The 17,677-nt window shown below is 36.3% G+C and overlaps 1 protein-coding gene across 1 annotated transcript; it reads right to left on the reverse strand.

Annotated features, from left to right (window-relative positions):
* On the reverse strand, positions 1–15,060 carry LOC123457458 (potassium voltage-gated channel subfamily G member 3-like). Its single transcript, XM_045141359.1, has 3 exons — positions 15,000–15,060; positions 13,116–13,218; positions 1–643 (listed from the first exon to the last, which is right to left on the reverse strand). Exons 1-3 carry the CDS (start codon positions 15,058–15,060, stop codon positions 1–3), a joined length of 807 nt encoding a protein of 268 aa, XP_044997294.1.
* Between the last annotated feature and the right edge of the window lie 2,617 nt (positions 15,061–17,677).

Below are 17,677 nucleotides of genomic sequence, written 5' to 3' on the forward strand. Positions count from 1 at the left end.
TTAATTCAGGAACTCAGCCGAAAGGCTCCTGCTATATCTAGCCGATCTAAACTTGAGCTTGTGGTAACACTGCACAAAACTATGGTAGATGAAAGTGATAGGCAATGCCAAGAGCACAATGCCACTGACAACACAGACTCCTCCAAGGATTCTTCCAGGCACCGTGATGGGATACATATCTCCATAGCCAACCGTAGTCATAGAGATGATCACCCACCAGCAGGTAGCGGGGATGCTGGCGAAGTCCTGGTTGGATGTTTCCAGGTCCAACCTATGCTCAAGAAGCTGGGAAAGTGCACTGAAGATTGCCATGGCAACACAGATAAAGACAAGCAACATCACCATCTCTGGGTAACATCGCTTGAGAGTCAAACTCAGAGTCTGAAGACCAATGAAGTGCTGGGCAAGTTTAATCACCCAGAAGACCTTCATCATTCGGAGAACCCTCAGGGTGATGCCAGCCCGCAGCAGCTGAGAGTTCTCGCCTGTGAAGTCCGTCATCAACACCGAGATGTAATAGGGCGTGATCGCCAGTAAGTCGATGATGTTCATGGGTCTCTTGACAAACTTGTCTTTGGAGACAATGAACCTCACGATGCACTCTGCCGTGAACCAGCCTATGCAGATGGCTTCAATTATCCTTCTATTATGATGGTCTTGTGTATGTAGTCTCAGGTGCTGTGAGGTCATGGATATCCAGGCCATTTTATGTCTGGAGGAGCACGTTGTCTTTTTATCTATCTTGATTGCTTACTTACAATTACTTTGTTAAATATTGCTAGAGCAAGACCAGCTCGTTTTCTATTTCCATTTGTTTGGAATATCTTTCTCTATCCTTTCACCCTATGTTGGTGTCTGTCTTTAATGGTACAGTGGGTTTCTTGTAGATATAAAATTAATGGTTTCAGTTTTCTAACCCAGCCTGTGCCTTTTTGGGAGGTGGTAGTTGAGTTCATTGCTCAGACATATAGCTGGACAAATAATCCTGAAACCCAGACCTCATCAGATACTATATTAACTACCACTCTAATTCAATATTCCAAAAATTTTGTTGAACAGTGTGCGGTGGCACATTCCTTTAATCCCAGGACTCAAGAGACAGAGGTATGAGGACTGTCATGAGTTCAAGGCCACCCTGAAGCTACATAGTGAATTCCAGGTCAGCCTGGTCTAGAGTGAGACACTCCCTCCACCCCCCAAAAAAAAACAGATTGAAAAAGTTTTTTTTTTTTTAATTTTACCTATAACTATTGAATATGTACCTGTCATTAGACATAGTTTTCAAGGTCCTCATACTTTTCATTTTGAGCTTTCATATTGCTCTTCATTTCTTTTTGGACACAATGGACTCAAGAGCCTTCTTCTTGCCTTTATTCTGCAGGAAGCATAGTCTGCACACCTGAGAGCCCTTGGTTTACCTTTTGCCTCCAGGTGAGTTCATTTAATATGGTCTGTTCAAATGCTGACCATTTTCCTACCAATTTCATTATATAATTATTTTCCTTAAGGCTGAGTAGAATTCTATTGTGTATATGTACCACAACTTCAATATCCATTTGTCAAATGATAGGCACCTAGAAGAATAATGTTCAATCAATATTTCTTCTTTTAACCTGATTGTTGCCAGCTATTCTGTCCTAGCAAAGGGGACCTACCTAGCACAAGAAGGAGATGGAACTACAAAAATGATGGGATGCTCTTCTAATTCCTGATGAAATATAGTTCATATTACAACTACTCATGTCTTCAAAGGCATTATTAAAGCCAAGTTTTACTATAATAGTTAGGTTTGACTGTATATTGAGCATTAATCAGGGATGGTATGAAACAAAGTACCATAAGGTAGGAATTTGTAAAGGAATTCATGAGGTCCTGAGATCAAATCCGTGGCCCTCACCTAAAATTTTGAAACTGTGAAGTTCATCTGTCATCCTATGTCCTGATGAATTTGAAAAATCTGAATCCATAGAGATTGCTTAATTGTCTAGCCAAATTGTTGAACTCCAAGTCATCAGAATAATTACATGTAATCCAGACATGGAGGCACATGCCTTTAATATTAGTATTCCTAAGGCAGAGGTAGGTGTATCACCATGGGTTAGAGGCTACCTAATAGTGCATAGTGACTTCCAGGTCACACAGAGCAAAAGTCAGAACGTACATCAAAATAAAAACCAAAACAAATAATTACATGTAAAGTAATATAGAAAAGCAACTGACACTGGTTTATGGTGTACACACTGACACAAGCAGGTGCCTTCTTCATCACACACACACACACACACACACACACACAATGTGGTCTTCCACAAATATGGAAATGACTATTACCCACATATACATACCAAAATAACATAAACTAAATCATTACTTCATTTATTTTTACTTCATAAAATTGAGAATTATAGCTTCAAGATATGAACAGGTATTCTGTCTGGCATAGGACTACTTTCAAGTTTACATATGACCTATGTAGTCTTTTCATCAAATTCTTACTGGCTAAAGATGAATCCAGATCACTTGCACAATCTATCTATCTATCTATCTATCTATCTATCTATCTATCTATCATCTATCTATCTATCTATCTATCTATCTATCTATCTATCTATCAATCATCTATCTATCTATCATCTATCAATCTATCTGTCTATCTATGTTCCTATATACATACATATATATATATATATTTACAACATAAATATCTTTATGAATTTTCTTTTATTTAATTATTTCAAAATACCTAGTTAATCCCTATGTCATTTGGGATCATATCCTAACATAAAGGTGAATGATTAGATGAGAATTTCAGAAGAAAGCATCACTTGTCATATGTATTACATGTCCACTCTAATTGTTTTGAAGATTGCATTGTTTGAAAACTCATTTATAATTATTACTGTGTTTCTTTTCAGTGTGCTAGTCAAAAATATCAATATATTCAGGCAATGATTTTCGTCACTGAGAAGATCAACAGAAATCCCAGGCTTATACCCCGCAAGTCTATTAATTTTTGCTTCAGTCCTTCCAAATGTGATGATTCATGGACTATTATCTCTTATCTAAGTTCCACAGTAATTAAAGAGCACACTCTCCTGATTATAGCTGTGAAATAATTGAATGTGGTTTATTATTTACAGGACCATCATGGACAACAAGTAGCAAAAGTGGGACATTGCTGTCAATCTTTAATTATGGACAGGTGAGACTTTGGGATATACAGAGTAGAATTAATGTTTACTTTATTACCATTTTCATGTGCTTAAGGATATTTCAAGTAGACACTTGGTTTGTCCATGTGTTGTCAGAAACAGTTCATAAAGAAAATCATCAGTAATTTGGTCAGGTATCAGCACTTAAATTTTAAAAATTGATAGGAGGAACTATGGAGACATATAAAAGGATTTCGTACAACTCTTAAACTGTTCAGTAGTTTTCCAGAGCCTTATGGATAGTGAAATATGATTAATAATGGTGTGAGCAATCATTCTTCCCAACATTCTTCCCAAGCAGTGATTAACACAATTCAGATCTTATATTGGGGTCTCTTCCAATGCTCTTCCTCATGTTGATTTCTATGTTCTTTGTCCTTTAGATTCAATATGGCCCTATCAAACTTCTTTGACTGATCATTTTTAGTATCCTTATCTGTATTAGATTTTTCCCAAGGTAACAAGGCTGCCTTTTGCCATAGTCTCCTTAATGCTTCATTTCAACTGGACCTGGATGGGGCTGGTCATCTCTGAGGATGACCAAGGAATTCAACTTATCTTAGATTTCAAAGAAAAGATGCAAGGAAATGAATTCTGTCTAGCCTTTGTGAATGTGATTCCATTAAACATAAAGTTATATAATACAAGGGCTGAGAAATATTATAAACCAATTGTGACATCATTGACAAATGTTATGGTGAAATGAATTCTAAACTGGAAATGAGCTTTCAAAGATGAATATATTTAGGCATCCATAGGATCTGGATCACCACCTCACAGTGGGATGTCATCACAAAATCAGGAAGAGATTTCATAATTTACTCATTCTATGGTGCTCCCACATTTTCTAATCACCATCATGAGATTCCACTTTAAAAAAAATTATTCAGACAATGAATACTTCCCAATATCCAATAGATTTTTCTGTTATGAGATCAGAATGGATGCACTTTAATTGTTTGGACATGAAATCTAAATGTGGAACACAGAGCAAGTGTTCATCCAACACCTCTTTAGAGTAGCATGCATGTCAAGGATTTGACATAGCCACGAATGATGAGAATTTTAATCTATATATTGCTGTGTATGTTTGGGCATATGTCTAATGTGAAATCTATTATGAACAGGTAGATGTTCACCCAATAATCAGTCTATGCAGACTTGACTGCTCAAATGTATGTAGTGTCATCACTGTTACCTTCTAAGTGGTTCCATACATGTTTAAACCCTGTAGCGGGAGTACTTTTAATTTTGGATGTTTTTGCATTGTTTCATTCCCTAGGAAGCAAATCTTGACTGAGTTTATTAGTGACTTTTTTCAGGGAAAATACTTGACCAAAATAACTTAGTTGAGAATGGCTTCATTCTACTTCACAGTTTAAGACTGTAGTCCATCATGATGGTGACACCATGAAAGCAGGGGTGAGAAACAAACTGTGTTCATGTCATCAACTCTCTGTAAGCAAGGGTGATGAATATATGTGGTCATCTAGCTTTCCCTGGTTAGAAACCCTTGTTACAGGAAGTAGTGCCACCTGCTTTCAGTGTGAGCTTTCCATGTTCAGTTACCTAACCTAAAAATTCCTGTAGTGGCATCTCCATAGATTTGTGTCCATGGTGATTCTAACTCTAGTCAAGCAGACAACCATGACCACCCATCTCTGTGTGTACACATGAAAAAGATACTGAAATTAATGACATCAGTTTTGAGTGACACAAGATCCTGATACCACGCCCAATTGTTTTTAAGTATTTGATAAGTGATCCCAGTTATTTTTTTAACATTAAGTGCTTGTAACCTAGATGTGAGCTTTCTTTCCCAATGCCAAAGTATCCTGATTAGTTTTATTGAGAGGTCACATGAGTTGTTAAAGTAATTCTGTATCACTGGTATTATTGAAGACCTTAATTCTTTAATTAATGGTCTATTGATTTCTATAAACATAATTGGTTTTATGTCTTGTCTCAATAGCCTTACCTAATATTTTGTGATCAATTTTATCAGTTTCTCCAAAAAGAAACATAAAATACAGTAATATTTATCTGTGGAAATTTATTTATTTCATATTATTGGGTTCAGGCAATAAATTTTCATTCTCAGGGAAGGGTTTCAAGAAACAAAGGTATTACTCACATATCATGTCTGTTTGTATATGTACTCAATTGGAAAATGATGCATTTGTTTTAGTTTTTCCACAGTCTGAAAAACATGCATTTTATCAATTTAATTAATTTGAAACCTAGTGAGTATTAATTAGAAAACAAAATGTGATGCAGACTATGATATTTTCCACATTCAAATTTTCCACAATGTCTTGGAATAAAGATGAAAATAGGATAGCTTTCTTCATATGTTTCCCTTGTTCAACAATTTTATTTGTCTGATGAGGCAATAGAATGGACCACAGGGAGCAGGGAGTAGGAAGTTACGTTGTACCTCACTGCAATGCTTTACTTTAGATATAAATAGATAAAATCATGTGGGACCATGTGGGACTCTCACTATTTAATTAAATGCAACATATTGTCCAAGATTTTCTTTCCAGTGTCCTATATTTTCTTTCTATCTTTTGAGAAATTTTTGGAGACTTCAGATTATTTCATTAAAATCTTCATAGGTATGACAACATGCAGTGTACTAAATGGAATGTGACACTTCAATTTAATTGTTGATGTGGACAAAATGTTTAATAATTGTGATTGTCTTATCATATGGTTATGAATGAAGTATATAACATTAGTAACTTTTACAACTACACTTCTGGTTTTCCTCAGATTCCATCCTCCATATGCAGTGAGACTTGTAGGCCTGGATTCAGGAAGTTCCAAAGGAGAGAAAGGCAGCCTGCTGTTTTGATTGTTTCCTCTTCCCAGAAAATTAGATTTCTAACAAAACATGTAAGTTGATGGTTTAGAGTCTTTCTCCAGTTTGACTGTTTTCTCTATACGTATTGGGAACTTGTAGGGCCTTTGAGGTGACCTGAAGAAACACATAATATCTCTTCCTTGCTTAATGTAATCACTTGATTGAAATGATAAATACTTGTGACCATAAAAATAACACTCACTTTCCTCCATGAACCACATTTTAGTACCTAGATCCATTTTACATACTATTAAAAAATACTCTGTGAGATCCAGTAGTTAGTGAATATATTATTGCTATCAAGGAATGCCACACATACATATAATCTTCTTTGAATCTACATAAAATAAAGTTTATAAGTAGGACCTTCTACATCATTATCTTCCCAGTACCCAATATGTTGCTGATGGGTATTAAATGGTGAGAGATGTCAGTTTTTGGATTTAAAGATTTTATTTATTTATTTATTGGAGAGGGAGGGAGAGAGAAAGTGAGAATGTGAGTGCAAAGCCTGTACCCACTGCAAATGAACTCCATACACACGTGCTATGTGCTCCTGCTTTATGTGAGACCTGGAGAGTGAAACCTGGGTCCTTAATCTTTGCAGGGAAGTATCCTAAACAGTGAGCCATCTCTCCACCCCTTTTATGGATTTAGAGATATGTAACTTTGCAAAAACTTTCAATATAAGCATAATGTTTACTGAGTATCTATGAAATAATTCAGAAAGAAGTTAATTTTAAGACTTTAGGCAATAGCATATTACAGATATTTAAAACCTTTATCAAGAAACATAAATATTCCAATTAAAATATCATGAGCACGGTTTCAGATGTACTTTGAAGCATTTAAGGGGATAATGTAAAACGTTCAGAGGTTGAAAATAAGAATAAAAGCCAGGCATGGTGGCACACACCTTTAATCCCAGCACTTGCGAAGCAGAGGTAGGAGGATTGCTGTGAGTTTGAGGCCACTGTGAGACTCCATAGTGAATTCTAGGTTAGCCTGGGCTAGAATAAAACCCTACCACAAAAAACGAAACAAAACAATAAAAAGAATAAAAACAAATATGTATCTCTGTGATGTCAAGCCTACTAGATTGAGCACAGAACGGAAGAATAGGTGCATGTTGCCGTCTATTTTACAGGTGAGAAGGCAAGACAATGGGGTGGTATGTTGCAGTAGAAGCTGAAGGTTGCAATAAATATGATCAAAGGGATTTTAAACATGATATAAGTATTAATACCTAAATAGTTTCATTTATTAGAGCCTGAAGGATACTCTCATACCCAGCAATTTTTCAGTGCACCAGAAGTCAAAGGGGATAAGAAGGGTTATTTATACTTGATGTTAAAATAAAAGAGGAATGAGATTGACATTAAATTTTGGTGCAACTGGATAATGTCATAAAAATAAATTAAAATAATATGATTAGTGTGGTGGTTTGATTCAGGTGTCCCCCATAAACTTAGGTGTTCTGAATTCTAGGTTCCCAGCTGATGGAGATTTGGGAATTAATGCCTCCTGGAGGGAGTGTATTGTTGGGGCCGGGCTTATGGTCTTTATAGCCAGTTTCCCCATGCCAGTGTTTGGCACACCCTCCTGTTGCTGTGGTCCATCTTCTGTTGGCCAGGGGGTGATGTCCACCCTCTGCTCATGCCATCGTTTTCCCCTGCCATCGTGGAGCTTCCCCTTGCGCCTGTAAGCCAAATAAACCTCTTTTTCCCAGAAGCTGCTCTTGGTTGGGTGATTTCTACCAGCAATGTGAATCGGACTGCAACAATTAGAAATATATAAAAGCAGTGTTCATTTAAATAATATTTCAATATACAATTATAATTAATTAGTTAAATACAAAATTTAGTGGTGATAGATCAGTTCAATATTGACAGTGAAGTATTAATTTTTCATTTGTACATGTTGGCCATTTTATATGTATCAAATAAAGTGGAATACATGGTCTTCCAATCCACAATAACAATGACATGCATACAGGATTAATAAACATGTTTGCAAATAAATTTATAAGACATGATTAAGAGAAGTAAGATTAGAGATATAAATGGAGAAACATACTCCTTTATGAAAAAACTCAATGGGAGATACCATATATTTCTTTTTAATCCCTTCCCATTTTATGATTCAATGTAATTACAATCAAAATGGTAAAATACCATGATAGAAAATAAAACTTATAGGTGGGAAGAGTTTCTCCCCAGTTCCTTATTGGGTATCATGTTCATTGTTTTTGACGTTGGCAAATTATCTTGTTCATACTCCTTTCTTGATCAATTTGTGTAAAAACATAGACCAAAGATTATTGAGGTAGAATTAGGAGAAACAGATAAATGGTATATTCTCTCAAAATTAGTACTTGAATACCTGTTACAAGGAGATGGATTTAAGAAATAGTAGTATTAGAGTTAGTTATATCTAGGGGTCTCCAATTTCATTTATGTCTTAAAAATATGTTTGGAACAATTATATGTACCTACCGACATCTGGGTACAAAGCCATAGGACATCAACTGATACAGACAGATAGACTTCATAAGACAGAGTACTGCAGTATGAGGGAACAATCATATTTTATTGTCTAAATTTATGAATGTTGTCTAAAAGGTCTTAAAATAGACAGAATCATGTACCTCTCTGATCTTGCACTGCACTGTTTACAGAACTCTGAGTTATTATTTTTTTGAGGTAAGACAAACAAACTAGCTTTTCTAACAAAAGAGAGAGAGAGAGAATTGGGGTACAAAAGGTCTCTGGCCACTGCAGTTGAATTCCGGACACCTGTGTCACCTTATGTACATGTGTGACTGACTCATGCATCACCTTGTGCATCTGACTTATGAGGGACATGGTGATTCCAGCATGGGTCCCTAGGCTTTGCAGGTGAGAATCTTAATTGATAAGCCATTTCTCCTATAGTAGAAATAATAAGAAATACTTCATGTAAGCAATGTTATTGTTCACTACAACAAAATTTTTTTTTTCTTTTAAGAAAAGCAAAGGATCAGGAGATATATAAGGCCAGTTAAGTGAATAAAATACTTTTTTTTTTAGGCTGAGGAGATGGCTCAGCTGTTACGGCACATGCATGCAAAACCTAACCACCTCAGTTCAATTCCCCATAACCTTACTAGAGGTAAGACTATGTGGAGAATGGAAGGTCTTTGTCTATTTTGTGATACGAAAGGGGTGCCATTGAGAATCTGACACAGTTGAGAAAGGCAGAAGGACAAAGTGGTGCATCTATCTGGTGTTTGTTTTCAGTGGTTAGAGGTTCAGGAGCACTCGCTCTCTCCTTGAGGATGGCTCCGGCTTGTATATCCCTGTTCTTCTCTATACTCACTGCTCTTGTTCTTGGAGATTTGTGGAGTACTAAGACACACTGATTGTGAAGGCCAATAATCAAACAAGCAGCTACATCCTGCTCATATCCCTCAAGTTCTGTTTTCTCTGTCCATTATTCCTCACTGGACCTCCCAACAGCACCAACTGAATTCTTCAGTAGATCATATTTGCAGTTCTGTTCACTGTGGCTATGTCCACTGTTTTGACCAAAACAATTACTGTGGCTCTGGCCTTCAGGGTCACTGCTCCAGGAAAAAAGATAAAAGGGCTGCTGGTATCAGGAGCACCTAACTTAATCATTCCCATATGTGCCTTGATCCAACCTGCTCTTTGTGGAATTGGAATGGGAACATATTCTCCCTTTGTTGACAATGATACACACTCAGAACATGGCCACATCATCATTGTGTGCAACAAAGGTTCAGACAATGCCTTCTACTGTGTTCTGGAATTCCTGAGATCCCTGGCTATCAGGAGCTTCACTGTGGCTTTCCTGACCAGAAACCTGTCTGATGCATTTAATGAGTCCAAATTTCTGACCTTCAGCATGTGGGTATTCTGCGGTGTGGGGTCAACTTCCTCCCTGCCTACCACAGCACCTACAGAAAGCTAATTTCAGAAAGTGGCATATGCCTCTGGAGATTGTTTGCAGTAGCAAGAATAATCATTTTCTCACATCTTTCTCAAAATAGTAAATAAAGACAATTAGACAAAAACACTGCCAATGCACTGTGTATTTTGCTTTTGTCAGTCTTGATAATTTATAACATATCTGATTTCTTCTCCAGATTATTTCAAAGTTACCTGCTATAATTTGCTGGATAGAGCAAATGTCTTTGAGAATGTCTAAAAGGGTTGTATTTGAGTATTCAAAGAAGATTCAGAGATACAGTGAGGATATAATTAGGAGATAGAAGAATAGTTTCCATTGGAAGAAGCAGAGTCCTTACATTAAACTGATTTGAATATACATTAAGGTTATCAAAGTGTGTGGAATTTACTGGGTAACCTTAAGAATGGTAAATAGAAGTAAGACTATGTGGAGCATGGACGGTCTTTGTCTATTTTGTAACAAGAAAGGGGTGCCATTGCGAATCTGACACAGTTGAGAACCATTTTTCATTGCAATAATACTACTTCAAACATTCGTAACTTAGTGGTTTGTACATCAAAACACTTGGGAATTTATGAAATCTCTGATGAAGTAAACTTTTTGTGGTTTTTATTTAAACATTTTATAAAATAGTAATTACTAAAAATTTTGTACATCATTGTAAGTAGTGTAACTTCTGCTGAGTATCAGTTGCTATACAGATGTCACTTTTTTTCTCAACGTTTCAACTATTTGGGACTGGCATCTTAAGGTTGTAGTCCTGAAGAAGGGTGACTAAAAACTGGCCCCTAGTAATTCTTCATTGATTTTCTGTCCTTAAACATGCCATGCCCCATTTCAATGATATTTGTTGTGAGACAACATCCAAGGTGCCATGCCAAAAATTTTAAATTTCCATTTGGATATTTTGATCTGAAACTCTTAGCTTAGTACCCAAGATAACACAAAACAGAAGTCAAATGCGAGGGAAGAGATTTATCCATACATAGAAGCATGGAAACTTGAAACAGAATATTTATGGTTTAAATAAGCAGTCATTTGATGTGCCATTGTAGAGAATGTATACAAGAATGTCAGCAAAACTTCTGTGACAGTGAAAGTGTTGTTCATTGTCCATATGCAAGACAGCCAGAAAGAGGAATCATCTGAGAAGAAGAGATAAATCTTGGTATTAAAGTGAGTTTCCTGGTAAAACTAAGATGATTACCATACCAGCCGTTTTTGCTGAGTATTCTTTGTCTTTCCTGAATGACTGTATCAGCATTTTTGCCCATGAAACATGAACTTATATCAAGCCTGAACACCTGTCTGGACAGTAGAATTGTAATATGTGGAGAAGTTAAATCACAGTGGCCAAAGGAATAGCTCATCAGCAGTTTTATTTTTGTTTATAGTTTGTGTGACACCCAGAGTTCTATCTCACACTTGCAAAAATGACACAAAAGATTCTAACATTTATCCATTGCTTCTTTAACAACTGTATATTTGTGGTAGGATGCTTCTCCTTTCTGAGTAAGATTAGAGACAACGTCCACCAAAATAGGATGAAATAAGAAGAAAACATTTGTAGATTATATGTAAAAGTAAACAATGTACCACATTTCTGCACAATAGGTATGCCATATTATATTTATACTTCTAAAATTAGCTAAACCACACACAGTTCTCCTTACCTTGTCAGTGACTGAGTGCACATTTTAGAGGCCTTAACTACATTAATCACTGTTCCGAAGTGTTTCCTTTTCCACAATTTAGTCTCTGCTCACTCAAAGCAATTAAACTGCTTGACCCTCCTCCAAAAATATGGATATGATAATTCTAGGCCAACAGGTAAAGAACATAATTCTAGAGAGTGAATATTCATTTTTGATTATTTGAATATTTGGACTGTGGTTCTTATTTAATTAGGTAAATAAGAAAATGACTTACTTTATTGCAGGCTGCAACTTGCATATTTTAGTGTAAATTAAGTATAGCATATTTATTTGTAACAGGCTAGATAGTAGCTCATTGCAGCTTTGTGGTCACGTGGTCTCTGTGGCTGCTGTGACAGTCTACTAGTAGAGTGTGAAAACAGACCTAGGTGATACATAATGGATGGATGTGACACTGTTTGAACAAATCTCTAGTGGGCATAATATGGACTTAAATAGCATTAACATGTTATGAATTATTTGAATTTCATAATTTTTCACATATAAATATTTAGAATCCTACAATAGTCTTTGGAGGTTGGAGTTCGATGTTATTTATTTTGTGAATAACTAAAATAGAATAATAAGCCTTCCAAAATACCATAAAAGCATGAAAATATTGAGTAACCTGAAACACACAATATTTAGACAAATTTTGATATTCAGTACTGCAAAATATGGGTCTTTAACTGTTAATATTATAATTTTTTTAAATTTTTTAAATTTTTATTTGTTTATTTGAGAGCGACAGACAGAAAGAGAGAGAGAGAATGGGCGCGCCAGGGCCTCCAGCCACTGCAAACGAACTCCAGACGCATGCACCCCCTTGTGCATCTGGCTAACGTGGGTCCTGGGGAATCAAGCCTCGAACCGGGGTCCTTAGGCTTCACAGGCAAGCGCTTAACCACTAAGCCATCTCTCCAGCCCAATATTATAAATTTTTCAAGCTATATAATGTCATGAATTTGTTTTTCACATAAAAATAAATAAACAATTCACACTCATTTGCATAAATATATGATATAAAAAGTCACAATTAGTAGAAAACATATAAACCGATTTTAGTTTATGAGCTATGCAAAAACAGATCCACAATTTCCAACTCTGCATTTAATGGAATTCAGAATGCAGAGAATATTATATATATAAGTAAAAGTACCCTCCAGGAAATATATTTTACATCATTGTTAATCAGTCTACATAAAGGGTTACAGAATTCAGACTATTTTTTTTTCTTAAAATAGTGTTTGGTGAATAAATAACTGTTCAGTAATTGTTATAGGCTGAATATTTTTTCTCAAGGACATGATCCTATTGGGAGTTTATACATTTAATTGGGATGATCTGCTGTCAGTAGCAAATGACATTTACCTGTGCTCTTGTATGGCGTACTGGCACACAAACTGCTTCTCTTCCTCTACACTATGTGACACAGCACATTCTTCCTTACGATCCACTAAGGATGCGCTGCTTTCTCATCACAGCATAGAAACACTGGCAAGAAGAAGTGAGCATAGAATGAATGTGCTGAAACAAACAAACTCACTGTTTTCTTTAGATGATTAGAGAATTAGAGAATGTTCCATATGCTGCTGAAAGAATGGACATTGTGCCACATTTGGATGGGATGTTATGTAGATGCATAGATTTTACATATTTGTAAAGCACTGGATGGTTATTGTTAAGAAATAAAAAGGGAGATTCACTATTTAGTTTAGGTATGTAACCAATGGCAACATCCATAGCATACATTGTTTAGGGGGTCTATGCCACATCACTGATCAACAACTTATTGGGATATGTCTCATCCCTGGCATAGAGTGTTTCTAAGGATTTTTTACTTATGAATTTTTCAACAGAGAGAGACTGTAAAGAGGGAGAGAAAGTATGGGTGAACCAAGCCTTCTTGCCACTTCAAACTCCAGATACATGTGCCAACTTGTGTATCTGGCTTTACATGTTTACAGGAGAAACAAACCAGTGTCATTTGGGCTTCCAGGCAAGGAATTAAAACAGTGAGCCATCTCTTCAGTCAAGATTTCTTTTTAAATTAATATCATTTGGCATCTAGAAGCATCTTTATCCACTCAAGTCATGACACTTAATATAAATACTTTATAAAATTCATATTTTAAACAGGCCTAAGAAGTAGTAGGTTACCAAATGCTTGTTTATATATCTTTAGTTTTGAACATTTTCCATTCTATTATGTAAAGAAATTAAGTTGGAACTGAGTTCAATGCTACTTACACAGATTTAGACTCTATTTTTAGTGATTTGTGTTTTGGAGAGAGCTAATGGTTAGTTGTTTACTTCTTTCAGTGGTTACCCAATTGTCACAGCATAATTTAGTGAAAAAGCTTTTCTTCTTCAATGTGTGTTTTGGCATATGATTAAATACTTGAAAATTTACAGTTAGCCTTTCAAAAGAAACAAAAAACTGAATTAAAAAATTCAAAACAGACTATTATAGTGGAAGTCTATAAATGAAAAAACATACAAATAAAAAAAAACAAGCTGAAATGATTCTGGAAAAAAGAAATAAAGTAAGTCAAATAAAAAGCTCTGTGGAAATCCTTTCCAATACACTGCATCCTATGGAGGAAAGATAAAGACAAGGAAACAGAATTAATGCTTCAGTCAAAAGTAATAAAGTCAAAATGTGTAAAGGATATAAGTGATGTTTGCAATATTAGAGTAGGACCAAATTTGCAAATTATGGACATAGAAAGAAAAGAACCTTTCGGGCTGGAGAGATGGCGTAGCGGTTAAGCGCTTGCCTGTGAAGCCTAAGGACCCCGGTTCAAGGCTCGGTTCCCCCGGTCCCACGTTAGCCAGATGCACAAGGGGGCGCACGCGTCTGGAGTTCGTTTGCAGAGGCTGGAAGCCCTGGCGCGCCCATTCTCTCTCTCTCCCTCTACCTGTCTTTCTCTCTATGTCTGTTTCTCTTAAATAAATAAATAAATAAAATTTAAAAAAAAATTTAAAAAAAAGAAAAGAACCTTTGACTAAAAGTACTGAATTTATTGAAAAAAGTTGTAAAAGAAAATTTCCCATATCTAGGAGAAAAGATGCTAGTGAGGTACAAGAGGGATATTAAATAATAAACATACCTTACACAAAAAGAAGCTACCCAGGTACTGCTATGGAAGAACTTTAAATATACAGAACTAAGAACTGGTACTGACAGCTCATGCTAGAAACTTTCAGTATTCAATAAAAGTGAGTCTGCCCAACCTGCGACGCTTCTCTTACCCCGCAGGAGTGGGGGCACAGTGCAGCTGACACGTGACATGCTCGAGGAGTCAATCTGCATTCATGCAATTCCATAGATATTCACACTTTTTATATTCCTGAACATTGTTTATTAGGTATAATGTTTAATTTCTCTGTAATTGTGAAAGTATTTTAAATCAGGTTTTCAATCAGGTAAAACTTTTCTTCCTGTTTATACCATTATATAGCTATATTACAAAACTGGAGAAAGTTCATATAAATAACTTAAATATCCATTTAAAGGTGCTGAAAAGACAAGAAAAGCCCATATGCAAGATGGGAAAAAAATATCAAGGTTAAAGCAGAAATAAATGAGTTGAAAATAAAAGTAAGCATTTTAAAGTTGATAAACAAAAAGCTGGTTCTTTGAGAAATTGAAAAAGCTTGATAAGACACTGATCAAATTGATCAAAAAAATAAAAGAATACTCAAATTAGCAAGTTTAAAACTGAAAGTAGAGGCATCACACGTGGTGCCCAAAAATTGAATGAATCATTTGCATATTTCAATAACTATATTCTACAAAATTGGACAACTGGGAACAAGAAGTGAATTTCTTGGTTTATATCACCTTCCAGAAGTAAATATAGAAATGGTAGGCTTCCTAGTCAAACATATTACTTCGAATGAAATGGAAAAGTAATTTAAAATCTTCCAAAAATTACAACAAAAAATTCCAGACAAAATCATTTCTGAGTGCTGGAGAGATGGCTTAGCGGTTAAGCGCTTGCCTGTGAAGCCTAAGGATCCCGGTTCGAGGCTCGGTTCCCCAGGTCCCACGTTAGCCAGATGCACAAGGGGGCACACGCATCTGGAGTTTATTTGCAGAGCCTGGAAGCCCTGGCGCGCCCATTCTCTCTCTCTCCCTCTATCTGTCTTTCTCTCTGTGTCTGTTGCTCTCAAATAAATAAAAAAGTTAAAAAAAATCATTTCTGAGTTCATCTAAGCATTTCAAGAATGAAAACCACTTCTCAAATAATCTCACACAAATGAAAAAGTGGAAACCAAAATACATCTATGGAGCCAACATTACAGTAATTCCTAAATCTGACAGAGACCCCCCCAAAAAATAACAAGTTATAAAGCTAGGTGTGGTGGTACACACCTTTAATTTCAGCACTTGAGAGGCAGAGGTAGGGAGATCACCACGAGTTCAAGGCCATTCTGACATTACATAGTGAATTCCAGGTCAGTCTGGACTAGAGAGAAACTATACCTCAGGGGAAAAAAGTTATAGATTGATATCCTTAACTTAGATGAAAAAATACTCAATAGATGAGTGAGACTATGTGGTGATTTTTTTTCTGTGATTGAGTAAGTTCACTGAGAATGATCTGTTCCAGGTTCAACCATTTTTCCTCAAATTTCATTGTGTCATTTTTTTCTTACTGCTGTATAGAATTCCATTGTGTAGATATACCACATCTTAGTTATCCATTCTTCTAATGATGGACCTACTTAGCAGCAAATATCCTGTTGTGATGCCCACACAAGTGCAATAGTGGCACACAGCCATGGTGGGGAACCAACTGCTCTTGATTTGGCTAACTGATCCCCTCATTGGTATGAGACCCATAGCTGGAGTTGGGAAACCATATCCAAACATTAGCCCACTCTCCAATATTAAGCTACCATCAATCATGGGCTACAAGAAGGCCTACACCTATTAAATTCTCTATAGAAAAAGTAAGGGTTATCACATTTGTCCTGGTGTTAACTTACTCTCCGTTGGATAATCTGCTTCTCTTTTTCAGATAGATGTAGATCCTAAGGAGAGAGCCAGCCCATCATACCTCAAAAGGTCCCCGGCTGAAACTAAGGAAAATTGGCGAAACAAGCAAGGGTGCTGTTTTCCTAATGAACTGGATACCAGCACAAGGGAGAAGGAGACCAACACAGAGAAAAATCAACTCCTACCAAATCAGAGAGCCAGAGCCTCAGAGGCCCCCAATACCTCATCACTGAAGCAGACCGAAAATGAACCCAACATGGCTCAGGGAAATTTTGTGGAAGAGGGGGCAGAAAGAATGTCAGAGCCACATGTTAGGTCATGATATGCAGAGACATTTATCTTACCCATAACTGTGGGCTAACTCCACAATGTATGACCCATATGCCTCAACAAGGAGGGGCCATTGGGGAGGGGGTAGTCACGGATGAGCCTAATAATGGTACCAAACTGCCTGTATTTGCTGAAAAGAAAACTAATAAATTTTTTTAAAAAAGAAGTGGATCAAAAAGTGGTATAGATATTATGACAGTGATTAGTGAAGTAGATTACATCTCTGGACTGCCTCAGCATACACAATTCAACAAATATAATTTACCACCTACATAAACTTATGCACAACAATGACATGATTATATTAACTAATGCAAAACAGGACTTTTGCAAAGTAAACCTTGCCTTCATGATCAAAACACTGAAGAGATTAGGAATAGACCATTTCTTATCATAAAACAGCTATTTATAATCTACCCTCTGTAGACCCTTAAATGCTTCTAACTGTTCCTCTGATCACTCTAAGACATATCACCGCACATCCACATACATAAGCCACCTCATCAACCAACCCTTTGCATATCTCCCAGGCCTAGTTCCTGGATACCCAAGACCCATACATCTCCCCACAACCTTCCCATTTTCTGCCACCAGT

This window comes from Jaculus jaculus, unplaced genomic scaffold (genome assembly GCF_020740685.1).
Source record: "Jaculus jaculus isolate mJacJac1 unplaced genomic scaffold, mJacJac1.mat.Y.cur mat_scaffold_56_1_539194_arrow_ctg1, whole genome shotgun sequence".
Taxonomy (NCBI): Eukaryota; Metazoa; Chordata; class Mammalia; order Rodentia; family Dipodidae; genus Jaculus; species Jaculus jaculus.